The 13,786-nt window shown below is 37.6% G+C and overlaps 1 protein-coding gene across 2 annotated transcripts in view; it reads left to right on the top strand.

The window, feature by feature from the left end:
- DYRK1A (dual specificity tyrosine phosphorylation regulated kinase 1A) overlaps positions 1-8,322 on the top strand; it is a 94,078-nt gene extending 85,756 nt beyond the window's left edge. For both annotated transcript variants that reach the window (XM_035116837.2, XM_035116838.2), the window contains exons 7-12: positions 402-688; positions 1,416-1,562; positions 1,818-1,958; positions 3,056-3,362; positions 3,718-3,842; positions 5,081-8,322. In XM_035116837.2, coding sequence (XP_034972728.1) covers positions 402-688; positions 1,416-1,562; positions 1,818-1,958; positions 3,056-3,362; positions 3,718-3,842; positions 5,081-5,701 — 1,628 coding nt within the window. In that variant the 3' untranslated portion in view covers positions 5,702-8,322. The remainder of the gene's footprint in view (positions 1-401; positions 689-1,415; positions 1,563-1,817; positions 1,959-3,055; positions 3,363-3,717; positions 3,843-5,080) is intronic.
- The last annotated feature ends 5,464 nt before the right edge of the window (positions 8,323-13,786 follow it).

Raw genomic sequence — 13,786 nt, 5'->3', positions numbered from 1 at the left:
CAACAACAACAACAAAGCACCCTCTTTCCAGTGTATTTGTTGAACATATCAGTTGCTGATTTCTACGCCTCCCCCCCGAAAAATAATAATCACCTCCTGTCTTCACTTACAACAAATCATATCTGCTTATACCTCCTAGTGAAGTGGGTTTCTAACACTTCCCTTAGATCACATTGATGCAAACTTTAGGAAACTTTGTGCTCTGCTGACTTGTCATCAATACTCTTATCATCTGGATCACTGAATAATATGTATCTATATCGACATACATGATGTAGGATGCTCAAAGCTTTAAAGCATGAAAATTTATGGAAATAAATTACCTTAGCAGCTGACAATTTTGTATTTATGGTTTTCACTTATGAGAATACGTTTGTAATTACATTGTTTTCTTCTTTTAGTACATTTGAAGCGTCATTTTATGTTCCGAAACCATCTTTGTCTAGTTTTTGAAATGCTCTCCTACAATCTTTATGACCTGTTGCGGAATACGAACTTCAGAGGGGTTTCACTGAACTTGACACGAAAGTTTGCACAACAGATGTGCACTGCACTGCTTTTTCTTGCAACTCCTGAACTTAGCATCATTCACTGTGACCTAAAACCTGAGAATATCTTGCTCTGTAACCCCAAACGAAGCGCTATCAAGATAGTTGATTTTGGCAGTTCTTGCCAACTTGGGCAGAGGGTGAGTATTTATAAAGTGTGTAAACATTTGATGCAGGGCAACTTGAAAAGCAGTATAAATTTCAGGATATTTCAATAAATCTTTTTGTTTATAAAAATCTGTATAAACAAAACAGATGTTAGATCCATAATTTGTATGGGGAAAGGATTTAAATAAGTTATTCAGCAGTTAAAAAAGGAGTGCCAGATCTTTTGCATTTCCCCCCTAAGCAAATCCTAAGAATTTAAAATGATTCACTGCTTTTGTTATGACCAGTATGTAAATACTTTGCTTTCATAAAAATATTAGTTAATGTGTTAACATGGCATTCAATAAATCTTGAATATGTGGTTAACATGCCAAAGTACTTCCATTTTTTGCAGGGAAGAAAGGGAAGCTGCAGCAGTTTAATATATGAAGTATTTGGTTTTTGAAAAGTTGATCAGAACTACCTTTTCTAAAGTTATAATTTTAACATAAAATTGGATTTTCAGTTTTCGAGTGCAATAGCAAAATGATCTTACAATGTTTACTAAAACAAAATATTTTGTAATGTTTATTCTAATACCTATCACATTGGTCACCTTGAGATTTCTCTGTAGTTTTTAAATAACTGCCAAGCTTTTTTGCAAATAGTTCTTATTGTTTCCCTCGTATCTTGTACTTCAGATAACAATGCTTGGCTGTAAATGATTTAACACCTAAAGTAAGAATGGACTTATCTAATAACATTGTTTTTACAATACAGATATACCAGTATATCCAGAGTCGCTTTTATCGATCACCAGAGGTGCTATTGGGAATGCCTTATGATCTTGCAATTGACATGTGGTCCCTTGGTTGTATCTTAGTAGAAATGCACACTGGAGAACCCCTCTTCAGTGGTGCAAATGAGGTATGTAATTCCAAAAAGGTGGGGATAATCTTATGGAACTTTTTAATGTTGTGTAAAGCAAAGGCTTAATGTTATCTGGAACAGACAGTATAAATGATTGTGTGAATTAATCCTTATTTGGTATCTTGGAATGCAGTCTAGAATGCAGGGTTTAAGTTAACCTCCACATGCACTGATGTTACATGGTGTTGCTTACTATTTTATCTTCTTAGATTTTCCCCCTTTCCTAACTGGTTTCTTCTGTTTCCTAAACAGGTGGATCAGATGAATAAAATAGTGGAAGTTTTAGGTATTGCACCCGCTCACATTCTTGACCAAGCACCAAAAGCAAGAAAGTTCTTTGAGAAGTTGCCTGATGGAACTTGGAACTTAAAGAAGACCAAAGATGGAAAAAGGGTAAGTTGCTAATTTGAACCTCAGTCTTATACAAATTTGTTTATAGCTCCCGTTGATTTAAAGATAACTACAGTATTTCTAAGGAAGAGACCATGGGAATTTGTCTTACCATATATTTCTGTTCATGGACCAAGATGGTGGACATTCCTCTGATCGGGTGATGCCTTCTTCTGGAGACAGCAGGCAGTTCCTAAACAGCCTTCTGCCTCCTACCCAGGGGAGAAGGGGCTATTGCACCCACCAGACCAACTGGCTAAGATTGTGAGGGAAACTCCAATTCAGGAATAAAACAAGCTGAATGGAAGGGAAAGAAACACAAACATGCTATAGGTCCACACACTCAGATTTGAGGCTCAACTTTATAGAATAAAAATGCCAGGACAAGAAACCTGGAGAGAGCAAGTCTGACCCAACTACCACCAACTGTAAGCAGGGTCATTGTGGTGAGTGGTGAGTGGGATGTCTGCTGGAGAAGAAGCAGGCGACTATTCAGGACCATGCTTGTAAACACCAGTGGGAAACTATCCCTATCAGAATAATGTCCTCCATCCTGATCCTGCAAATTTGGCATTTGATATTGGTCTGTTACCAATTCTCAGCCATAGTTTCTTTCAGTTATGGTTTGTTCAACAAACCACAAGTCATCTCATAAGTAAGCAAACAAGTCAGGAGCTTAGTGTGCTTTCCAGCTGGTTTTGCCTCATGCCTTTGGAGGCTGTCAAACATCTGGGGTGAGGTGGCCATACACTCAGTGGTTAAACAATATGGTAGGGTTCAGAAGTAACACAAAATAATAGTTAAAGCAAACAATTGTTTGTAAGCCAACAGCAAACCATGACTTTAGATTGTGGCTGGTTACCAGAAGACAACCAAGATTGCGTTCAGAAGTTCAAACAAATCACACCAGCTAAACAAACCACGGTATAGCATTCTGTGTAAATCACACTATTATATCATAAAATATGTGGTGCTTATATTCATCTTACAAAGAGAGTCTTTTAAGTTCAATGAAAGTAAAATTAAAATACTTAATATTAGAATATTGTCAACAATATTTTGAGAACTGATAGCTTGAGGAATTTCTAATTTCTTAACAGGAGTATAAACCACCTGGAACTCGTAAACTTCACAATATACTTGGAGTTGAAACAGGAGGCCCAGGGGGACGTCGTGCTGGGGAATCGGGTCATACTGTGGCTGACTACTTGAAGTTCAAAGACCTCATCTTAAGGATGCTTGACTATGATCCGAAAACTCGAATTCAACCTTATTATGCCCTGCAGCACAGTTTCTTTAAGAAAACAGCAGATGAAGGTACAAACACAAGCAACAGCGTGTCAACAAGTCCAGCTATGGAGCAGTCACAGTCTTCAGGAACCACTTCTAGCACATCTTCAAGCTCAGGTACGTTCTGATTATCACATTTAGGGGAAAAAAGCTAAAAATATCCAATGTTCATCATGCTCACTATAGAGCCACTGAAATAAATTGACAAGTAACTTAGTTAGATAACCACCCTAAGCTTTTGTCAGAATATTTGCTGTCTGAATAAAATGGCATTATTTTCTCTAATCTTAAACCTCCTAAAAGATTTTAGACATTGCTTTAGTTTCCTTTCAATGGCAACAGCAAACTCTTAGCTGACTGTATATCAGAAACTCATTTTTAGTTGGAGCCTTGCTTTCTTGACTCATTATGGATGTCTTAATTATCATGTTAATAGCATTTTCCAAACATTTGTTCTGCTTAAATTTAAAAGGTGGCTCTTCTGGGACAAGCAACAGTGGAAGGGCACGGTCAGATCCTACACATCAGCATCGACATAGTGGTGGACACTTCACTGCTGCTGTACAAGCTATGGATTGTGAAACACATAGTCCACAGGTAAGACTCTTGAAAGGAACTCTCTCTCTTTCAGACTCTTCTGATTTCAAATAATGGAACTGACCAAATGGTCATTTCAGACACATAATAGTTTGTTGGGCTATACCTCAGGCTGGCCTGTTCTCTCCCACCTCTTTTCTTGTTCTGAATTCCTTTGCATCTAGGTTAGGCTGTGAAAAATAGTGAAGTACCCTTGCCACTTTGGGTGTAATTCAGCTAATGAATCCTATCAGCAGAAGTCCCATGCAAGGACCCATGCCCTCCGAAATTGTTTCTGGCAGGTGGAGTGTTGGGGGGAGGGCTTAGGAGGAACTCCCAGAACAGTGCTTGTTCTGTCTGGCAAGTTAAAATGTTTGCCCTGATAGAATTATTGCCTTAGCGCAACATTGAATTCCTCTCTCTATGAGCTAGTGGCAGTATGGAGATTTAAATGAGGGCCTCCTACATTCAAATCCAGTTCAATTTATATGTTCTCATATCTAATCCTTAATTGGGCAACATTATTCCCGAAGTGAGCTATCTAGATTATTGCACAGTAAACTTCCACATGAGGCTTTGCAAGTGTCAAATCAGTTATCAAGGTCTTAGATTAGTATTTGTTTAATATACACCAATGACCTTGTTCACATCTGCAGCTTGTTTCATTATCTATGTACTTTGACACAAATTATTGCCAGGATAAATAATAATTAATCCTAGGTCAATAACTTGTTAAACTACTACCATTTAAGCCACCCTGTGACACCTAGGAATATGTGAATGTTCATTGTATGCATTTTAAAATGCAGATCTGCTAGTCTGAACTAGAACTTACGTGTATTGCAGAACAAGGAAACTAGTGATTAGTGCAGCAAAGTGTATCACTTCTAATTTTTTAATCTGTAATCTGAAATTTTACTGCCCTTTTTGTGTTTGAATGTATGGTATACAAATGCCAGACTTGTTTAGATACCTATTTGGAAGTATGGTCTGCCTATATTAATGTATATGTTTAATTTAGGATTGATGCAGTAGTTTTAATATTAATTCCAGCTGACAGAGTTTCCCTCCTGTTATGATTGCAACAGTGTTTCACTTTTGAATGTTCATACTAAAGTTTGCTTTTATATTTTTTCTTTGAAAAAACAAAGTGTCAAATAAGGGTCAACATGTTATGTTTAAAAAGCTAGTTTTTTATATTTAGCTTGAAGGGTATGACATAAAATGGAAGGATTTTATTTTTATTTTTTTAATTATAGGTTCGTCAGCAGTTTCCTCCTCCTCTGGGTTGGACAGGCACTGAAGCTCCTACACAAGTCACTGTTGAAACCCATCCAGTTCAAGAAACCTCCTTCCACGTAACCCCTCAGCAACAGAATGCATTACACCATCACCATGGAAACACCTCCCACCATCACCACCACCATCACCACCACCACCATCATGGACAGCAGGCCATGGGTAGCCGGACCAGGCCAAGGGTCTACAATTCTCCAACAAACAGCTCCTCTACCCAGGATTCTATGGAGGTGGTTCATACTCACCACTCCATGACATCCCTGTCTTCCTCAACTACTTCTTCCTCCACATCTTCCTCCTCAACTGGTAATCAAGGCAATCAAGCCTATCAGAACCGCCCAGTGGCTGCTAATTCATTGGACTTTGGACAAAATGGAGCTATGGACGTCAATTTAACAGTCTACTCTAATCCACGCCAAGAAACTGGCATAGCAGGACATCCAACATACCAATTTTCTGCTAATACAGGTCCTGCTCATTACATGACTGAAGGACACCTTGCAATGAGGCAGGGAATTGATAGAGAAGAGTCTCCCATGACAGGAGTTTGTGTTCAGCAAAGTCCTGTGGCTAGCTCGTGACTAAACTGAAACAAATTTGTTTCTTGTGTGTTTTTATAGAAGTGGTGTTTTTCCAAAAAAAGTGCAAAGCTGCTTGAATCAGAAGGAGATAGACTAACTGAACCGCTACAGAAGGGCAAAGCTGATTATTTTTTTAAACTTGAACAGATTGCAAAGGGACAGTAAAGTTTTTAGAGCCATGATACGTATCCTAGATAGCTTTGAGGTGATGTCTCACCTTGCTGCCCCTATTTTAATTACCAGAACCAAGTCATAGATTCCTTCCCCCCACCCATTCAACAGGAGTAAAATGTTGGTCTTAGTTGCAAACAGCTTTTTAAAGGCACTGCCCAGGATCATATTAATGGGCTTTTGGGGAGTGTTTTTTTTAAATAAAAAATAAAAAAATAGAGAGGGTGGGAGAGAGTCATATGAATTTTAATTTTCCGAACACACATGAGCACGAAAAGGCAGTACTGTGAGGAAGAGGGACCTTCAGATTACAAAATACAGTCTTCATCTGTTTTTTAAAAAAGAAGGGACGGTTGTAATGGTGTTCATGAGGCACATTGAGCATGCTAAGTGGCGGTGATCAGGATTCTCCTTATCTGAACCTACTGAGAATCAAAGCAGCAATTATAATGGGATTCTGTGTGTCTCATATTTTGAGACCACAATCAGCTAGTATTGAAATATGGCTGGTCTTGTAACTAAGGTGCACTGAGAAGCAATCAACAGGTTGGTCTTGGCCAGTCCAGGGGGAAGTTTAAGTGGTGGTCTTTGGGATAACCTTTGGCCTTATGGATTTGGACTCTTAAGTTAGAGGAGCCTACCATTTCAGATGCAATCACTTTTGGACATGCTTTTGCAGACAGTCCTTAATGCTGAAAACACAGAATGGGTAATTCAAGAGGCCTTTCTTTTAAAATAGACTTTTGTGACCCACTTATTGTAAGGTATTGCAAGGTCACTTTGCGTGTGTCATAAAGTTGACTTCCTTATTGGTTGAAGGTCACAGGAGTAGTGGTTTGCTTTTGATGGAAATAGCTACAACTGTGTCCCTCCCTGCTTTTTACTTTTTTGTTTTGTTTTGCTTTTTCTGGGCACGTGGTTTCTCCACCATTACTTCTGCACAAAGATGTCTTCTGTTCATCTTGAACATTTTTAAAAATGCAGAATTTTATGTGACTGCTTTTTTGCCTCACAATTATGCTGTGAATTTTACAAAAATTATTTTCTTTTTTGATAATTTATTGTACCAAAGCTGTTTTTATAGCACATAGATGTCTGTAACCAATAATGTAGCAGTTCTGCACTTTGACACAAGGTGTAACTAGACCATTTTTAAATGTCAGTTGAAAATTATGGCTGTACTATTGCTTAAACAAAACTGGAACTGTTGTTGAATTCATAGCCAATACATTTACAGCAAACTGTGTACTGAACATGATAGATTTGACATCTAATTCAAGACTATAACAACATCTGTTACATTATAAATGTGTTCAGGCTTCTGAAAGTAAAAGGGACACTAGATCCAGAAGCTATGAAACCAGCAGTTGATTCTTGTATTCCTTATTAGCATAAATGTAAACTTGAAGGCAAGACCTTGATTGCATGAACAGGTCCAAAACATTAGTATGAGTAAAGCAAAAAGCTCGTGAGACCTGAGGTTAGCAGGCTGTACTTAACAGGTGCCTAATTTTTGGGTTCTGCTGCCTTAATATAACACAGTCAGCTTGGCAGTTGCTAAATTTGTGGACCCACATAAAATACTAAAATTATGGATTAAAACACAGTGAATAAAATTGAGGGATTGGGGTAATTAAGTGATTATCTTTCCTTAACACTGTTTGCCCTTTATGTGTTAACAAAAGCAGTAATCTACCTCTGCCAGTAAACTAGTTTTTAAAAGGTCATTCAGCAGAAAACCATCTACTTCATACTGGTCAGTTTCACATGACCAACTAGGTCAGGTCTTCTGAACAAAAGGTGTTTTTTTAAAAACTAAAAAACTAAAAAAACAAAAACCAGTCCTCACAATGGCAGCAGAGAGGCTGAATACAGTGCAAGTGTGAAAGAATGCTTTGGGAATTAAACCATTTTTGTAAATCAATTTTTTTATCAAGGGATCCATATTTCTTTTGTACTGAAATGTCAAGCATGTGAGTTAAAGTATTTTTGAACTTTTGTAGTTCAAAGATGTTTGGTGAGTGAAAGGCTGTCACCTTAGAAATGGAACACTGAGCTTAGCAATGCAAAAAGGAATCCAGTACTTACTGCTGTCCAGGAATATAAGGGTATCAAATATGGGTAACTTTTTTTTCCTGTGCTGGTTGCCACACCTTAGCAAGCACCAAAAACTAATACTGTTTTTAAACCTACATAATCAAAAATCATAAACTCCAATGCTTCTGCATACTGTGTTATGTTACAGTCCAGTTTTGTGTGCTTTACTACACAGTTTGGTTACAGGACTTCTGTGCATTGTAAACATAAACAGCATGGAAAAGGTTAAATACCTGTGTTCAGATTGTAAGATCTAGTCCGGACTTGCTGTGTATATTGTAACGTTAAATGAAAAGACAAGCCCTTTGTATTATAGTCATGCAGTCTTATGTATGATAAACAGTTGAATAATTTGTCCTCAGACTCTTTACTGTGCTTTAAAAAATAATTTAAGAAAAAATGTAAACATAGTAAAATCTTCCTATGCAATTAACCTACTTTAAGGCCTGGTCTGCTAGGTATGATTATAATCAACATGTCATCATAGATACATTTGACACAGAATTTTAAGGATTATAGAATTAAATGTTGGAGGCAGAATACATTATTTTGAGTTTTTAATTGAAATAGCAAGGTACTAATGAAATGCTCACACCTTCATATTGAAAGGCAGTATTATTTTTAGTTTGCAAATTGTATTCAGTTTTGCATCCACTATTTCCTTTTGTCTAACTTAGTTCATAAAGCAGGTTATATCTGTACTCAGTACTCCAGATCTGAAGCTGGGACTAGACTAAGGGCACAATCCATCCCCATAAAGGTTCAGTCGACTTGGAGGAATTGGCAAAGGGCTTGATGGAGCTCTGCGAACCCTCAAGCTTGTAGTCTCATGCTCGTGCCAATACCAAGAATTAGGAGACACATGCGACTCTCTCTGTCCCCATCAATCTTTTCTTTGCAGCCAGATAAGCAAGATGGGGATACGGGTAGAGACTGTATGAATCCTATTCCCATGGTGGCGTGTGTGTTTGCCTTGGAGAGTTGACTCAAACAAGCTGTACTGAGAGTGTTGCTGGTCCTTCCATGCAGCTATACCTGTATTAGGGCTGGATTATGTTAGAAGGACAGGTTTTGATCTTGGTAGCTGAGTAGATTCTAGCATGCAGAAGGCATGGCACAGCCCTTGAATGAGTTGCAGAAAGGGGAGAGGCGGCAAGGATTGGGGGAAGGGCTGTCCATATCCAGTCCAGCAGTGCAACTCCCCATACCTGCAGCTGAACTCTCATTGCCTTTTTATTCAGTTTGGTATACAATAGGAAGTTCCAGGTTTCATTTGGATCGCCACAATTACTTCTGTTTTCTTGCTTCCAGCAAAGTCAGCTGATGCATTTTCTTTCAGCACTGGCTCTGTATTGTGCTTTTGTGCCTTATACCTTTGAGCCATCTTTGTCCTCTTTTCTTTTTCAGTTCTTCATGCAATTGTCCTTTTCTAACGGCACCTTTTTGAAATATTTCCAGAGTTACATTTTACTTCCATTCTAAGCAGGCCTCCCTTTGGTCTGGGCATTAATTCAATCTCAAAATTGCTATAGTATTGCATTATCACATGCCCCAGATAGAGCATGCGGCCCTATTCAATAATTTGTGTATGATGTATAGCTTCTTCAAGAGTTTTGATCATTTGCTTGTCATTGCAACATTTCTTGATCATCTAGTGTTAGTAAAGCTAGTTTGCCTTATTTGTGCTATGCACGATGAGTAGGAACTGGAAATGCAACTAAAAGTTAGTGATCATGTTAGTTACAATTGGAAATGTAACTAGAAACTAGTAATTGGAGAAGTCCACATATATTGTGTTTTATTTTTTAGCAATTTCCCATTGACAGCCCAGCAGGTATTATCAATGCATTTGCCATGAAGACCACAGTAAAAAAGGATAGATTTATGGAACAGTTGCAAAGTGAAATAAATGAAACCCAAGCTTCTAGATCAAATACTTCCAGTCATTCCTGATGGAATTTCTTTTTCATGATCCCACATCTTGTCCTAGTGATTATCCAAGCTGAAAAAACCCAAATTCTTCACTTTGCATATATGCACAGACCTAGTTCCTCACTGCTAGGTTGAGTATCTTAATTGTTGTAAAGTCTACATAAATGTTTAGAGTGCTCATCCTTTTATGTACTCAACAGAAGTTTGAACATGGTACATGGGAACTGGTGTCACAACCGAAGGTACGGTAATCTAGTTCCATTCATTTTCCTTATTTGGGTCAATTTTGACTTTTCAATGTTTACAGTTCAAGAGATTATAAAAATGTACAAAACGCAACAGTATACTGGGGCACCCAAAAATAGAAAGTACACTCAAAGCTCTGCATTGTTCCCTCAAAATTTGCAAAGCTGTAATCTACACAAACTCAGTAAGTATTGAGTTAATTAACATCCTACACACTGCTAACTGTATGCATAGGCTTAGAGACAGACATAGGAATACGTAGAGTAAACCTTCAATGGTCTGGATCGCACATCACAGTAAGCCAGATTGTGGCATAACTATAACTGCATGAAGGTGCTGTCTCCCAAGTTTGCATATACTTTGTGCCTCCTTTGACTTTTTAGGTCAGCACAGGACAGAAGTTTCTAAAAAGTTACTCAGCTTTTCTATTACAATTTATTTAAATAAGACAGAAGTAAAGGCCAGCACAACTCTTACTGTTAAAAGAAAGTGCATATTGGACAATCGGCAACATAATGCAAAACATAACACTAGAAATCTCATTTTCCACCATGCATGTGCTAATGTGTGCGAGCACATAAAATCCCCCCTGGCTTACCTGCAGCAAAAGAAATTGCAGAACGATAGTTTAATAATTCTCACTTAGAATTAGATCTGATTTAGAGGACTGAATACACAACTTGCCAGTGTGTGACCAATTTGCAGAATTGGTCTTTTAAAAACCACCGGCATTAATACAAATATGATGTGTTATGCACATTATTTTATTGTTTAATGCTATTGTAACAGTATACAAATATTTCCCAGGGCAGAATTTTTTATATATAAAAAATAATACAACCGTGTAATCACAATTGACATTAAAAACGCAATTAAACTGAACGTGCTTTCCAAATCCACCAAAGGAGCCAACAAACATTTTAGCAGTGAGTTTTTATTGTTAAAGTTGTTGCTGTTCCAGAATGAGCATAGGGAGCCACCTAACTTGGGTAAACCAACTTTTCCATTTCTGCTTCCAGTGTTCAAGTGAAAGGGACTTTGCCCTTGTACTCTTAAGTGATGGAGCAATGCATACGCAAGATTGCAGGGCCGGGGAATGTAGGGTCCAAGTTTATAGACTTCCAAAACCCATCATCTCTGACGGCTGGCCATTCTGCCTACGTCTGGAGCACCACAGGTTATTTCCACCCACTCTAATAAGAAAATGTAAGCTAAATTGTGACTATCAATATTGATGAAATATTTACCCCTAATGTAAAGGAATTAGATTCTGAAGTTGTTTCACTATGGAACTAGCCTCAGCATTATTTTTTAAGAGAAGGATTTCAATTTTTCAGAAATCTATTTTTTCAGCATTCACTTTCCTATTAAGAGAATTTATTCTGTGCTTCCTTGCTACTGCCATCTAGAGGTGGGTGATTCATAGCGCATGAGAGTACATAAAAATGGTGTGATGTGGTTTTCACCAGCAAACCAGACAAAACTGATACTGATACTTCAACTATGGTTTGTTTCAATAAAAAACAGCTTATCTGCTGGCCTCTATAGCAGATTTTTTTTTTACCCTTTATTATAGTGCTGACAGTGTCCATTTTTGCTGTAGTGGCAGCTAAACTGCATCAGAAATTCATAGATGCTAAAATGGTTTTGGTCATGGTAAGGAAGAAGATGTACTACTTTATTACATTTATGATGTTTTAGTCATCTTTCTGAATGGATTGCATTTTTTTATAATGTGGCCTATGGTTTCAACAATAAAATTTGTTTGATAGAAAAAAAATCTGGCCAGAGATCTAGATTTAGTTTAGTCAGAGTTATGGGCAGACTATTGCAGTCTATGCTTCAGGTTCCTGTAGCTATAATGGATGCCTATTTTATGGGGAAGTTGTGAGGAAAACTGGGTAAAAGACACTTTGCTGTTACATGGAAAGGATATTTAGCAAAATATTTTTTTGAAGGAAGCAGTTTAATGAATCCCTTTTTACACACGCAGTCTCCCCCCACCACATGAAATTATTCCGTTATCGTCATTGTGACATGTTGTCTAAGCCACTGGATGAATTCAAAAATATGAGACACATTAGATGCTATTATGGCATTATTTCAAATTAAAGGATTACTATATAAGCATTTTGGATGGCAGGAGAGATTATCAGTGATGCATTACAAGCAAGGAGAGCTGGCAGTTTGATTGGTTAGGTTTTAAATAAAACAATTCCTGTCCCTAATGTTGATTTCTTGAGATACTTTTTTAAAATTTAAGATTTATTGAGTTATTTAGGGCATTTGAGAAAACCTGTTTTTTTTTTACTTGTGCTGTGGAAAAAGGGAATGAAGGGACTTGTAGGCATTAAGTGAGGTTACTGGAGTTTAATTATCATTTTCATTACTCTTACTGATTTGGAAATAATAGTATCTTTTATCATTCTAATACCCAGTGGAACCTAAAATATGTCTAAAATGAGAGGATGTAGGTTTTAAATTGTGCAAATTCTATTGCTCGTAATGCATCCCAGAGTTGAAATTGGTGGGTTTAAAAATCTACCAAAGCAGTTTACAAGTAAAATCAAGACCCAATGATAAAAATACATGTTTTAAGTACAACACCCAATCGGGATCCTTCCAACAAGGCAGTTGGTGGTTGATGGCCTAGCTATGGGATGGGACCAAACTGATCGGATGGAAAAGGAGCAGACTTCCAAGGATTACCTTTGCCTGTGATCTCTGCAGGCTGCACTCGTTGGTTTGCTATGTACTATTGAGAAATCAGCTGGATGCTGGATGACTGGAGCTATAAATACTTGGAGGGAGACAGTGAAATACACAAAATGTTTCAAATTAGAATTTTCTAGAAGAACAGGAACAATAAAGGGGACTCTCAAGAGGAGTTCTTTAGTTGCTGTTTTGAAAAATACTGAATTGCAGTCTGAATTAATTATTTCAGTAATACAATTTTCCATGCTAGCTCTAACAACAAATGCATCATCATCATCATCATCATCATCATCATCATCATCATCATCATCATTTCTTCTTCTTCTTCTTCTTCTTCTTCTTCTTCTTCTTCTTCTTCTTCTTCTTCTTCTTCTTCTTCTTCTTCTTCTTCTTCTTCTTCTTCTTCTTCCCACAAAAGCATAAATTTGGGGTGGCAACTCTTGCTGTGGGAGACATATTGCATGGGCCGATGGAGAGCTTCTGTGAGTCAGAATAGAATAGCACTGGGGAAGACTGCAAATTCTTTGTTCTGGTCTAGGGCAGCTTCTTATGTTCCTAAATTTGAATTTCATGTTCTTGAGTTTTAAGGTTTCCCACTTCTAACACAAGCACCGTACAAATTAGGTCCTCCTCTAACTACATTTCCCAGAGATGGAGAAGCATGGAGTCCCAAAGGCAGCTTCCATTAACAGATTGTGTCAGGCCAAGCCCCAAGCCCCTTTTTATTTTTTGCTTTTAATATTTGCAAGAATTAAAAGTGCTGCTGCTTAAAGGCAGTCTTAAGCAAGCAGAGGCTTAAGAAATAAGCCTTGTGTCTATTGACGTAGTTTATGATGGAAGTGACCCCTCCCCCAATTGTTTTTGTCTGACAAACTGGATATGTAATCCTTTTTCTGGTGGTTTCAGCTCTCTTGGTCAGTCTAA

The sequence above is a fragment of the Zootoca vivipara genome, chromosome 4 (assembly GCF_963506605.1).
Source record: "Zootoca vivipara chromosome 4, rZooViv1.1, whole genome shotgun sequence".
NCBI classification, from domain to species: Eukaryota; Metazoa; Chordata; class Lepidosauria; order Squamata; family Lacertidae; genus Zootoca; species Zootoca vivipara.
The sequence above is the reverse complement of the archived record's forward strand: the minus strand, read 5'-3'. Positions and strand labels throughout refer to the sequence as shown.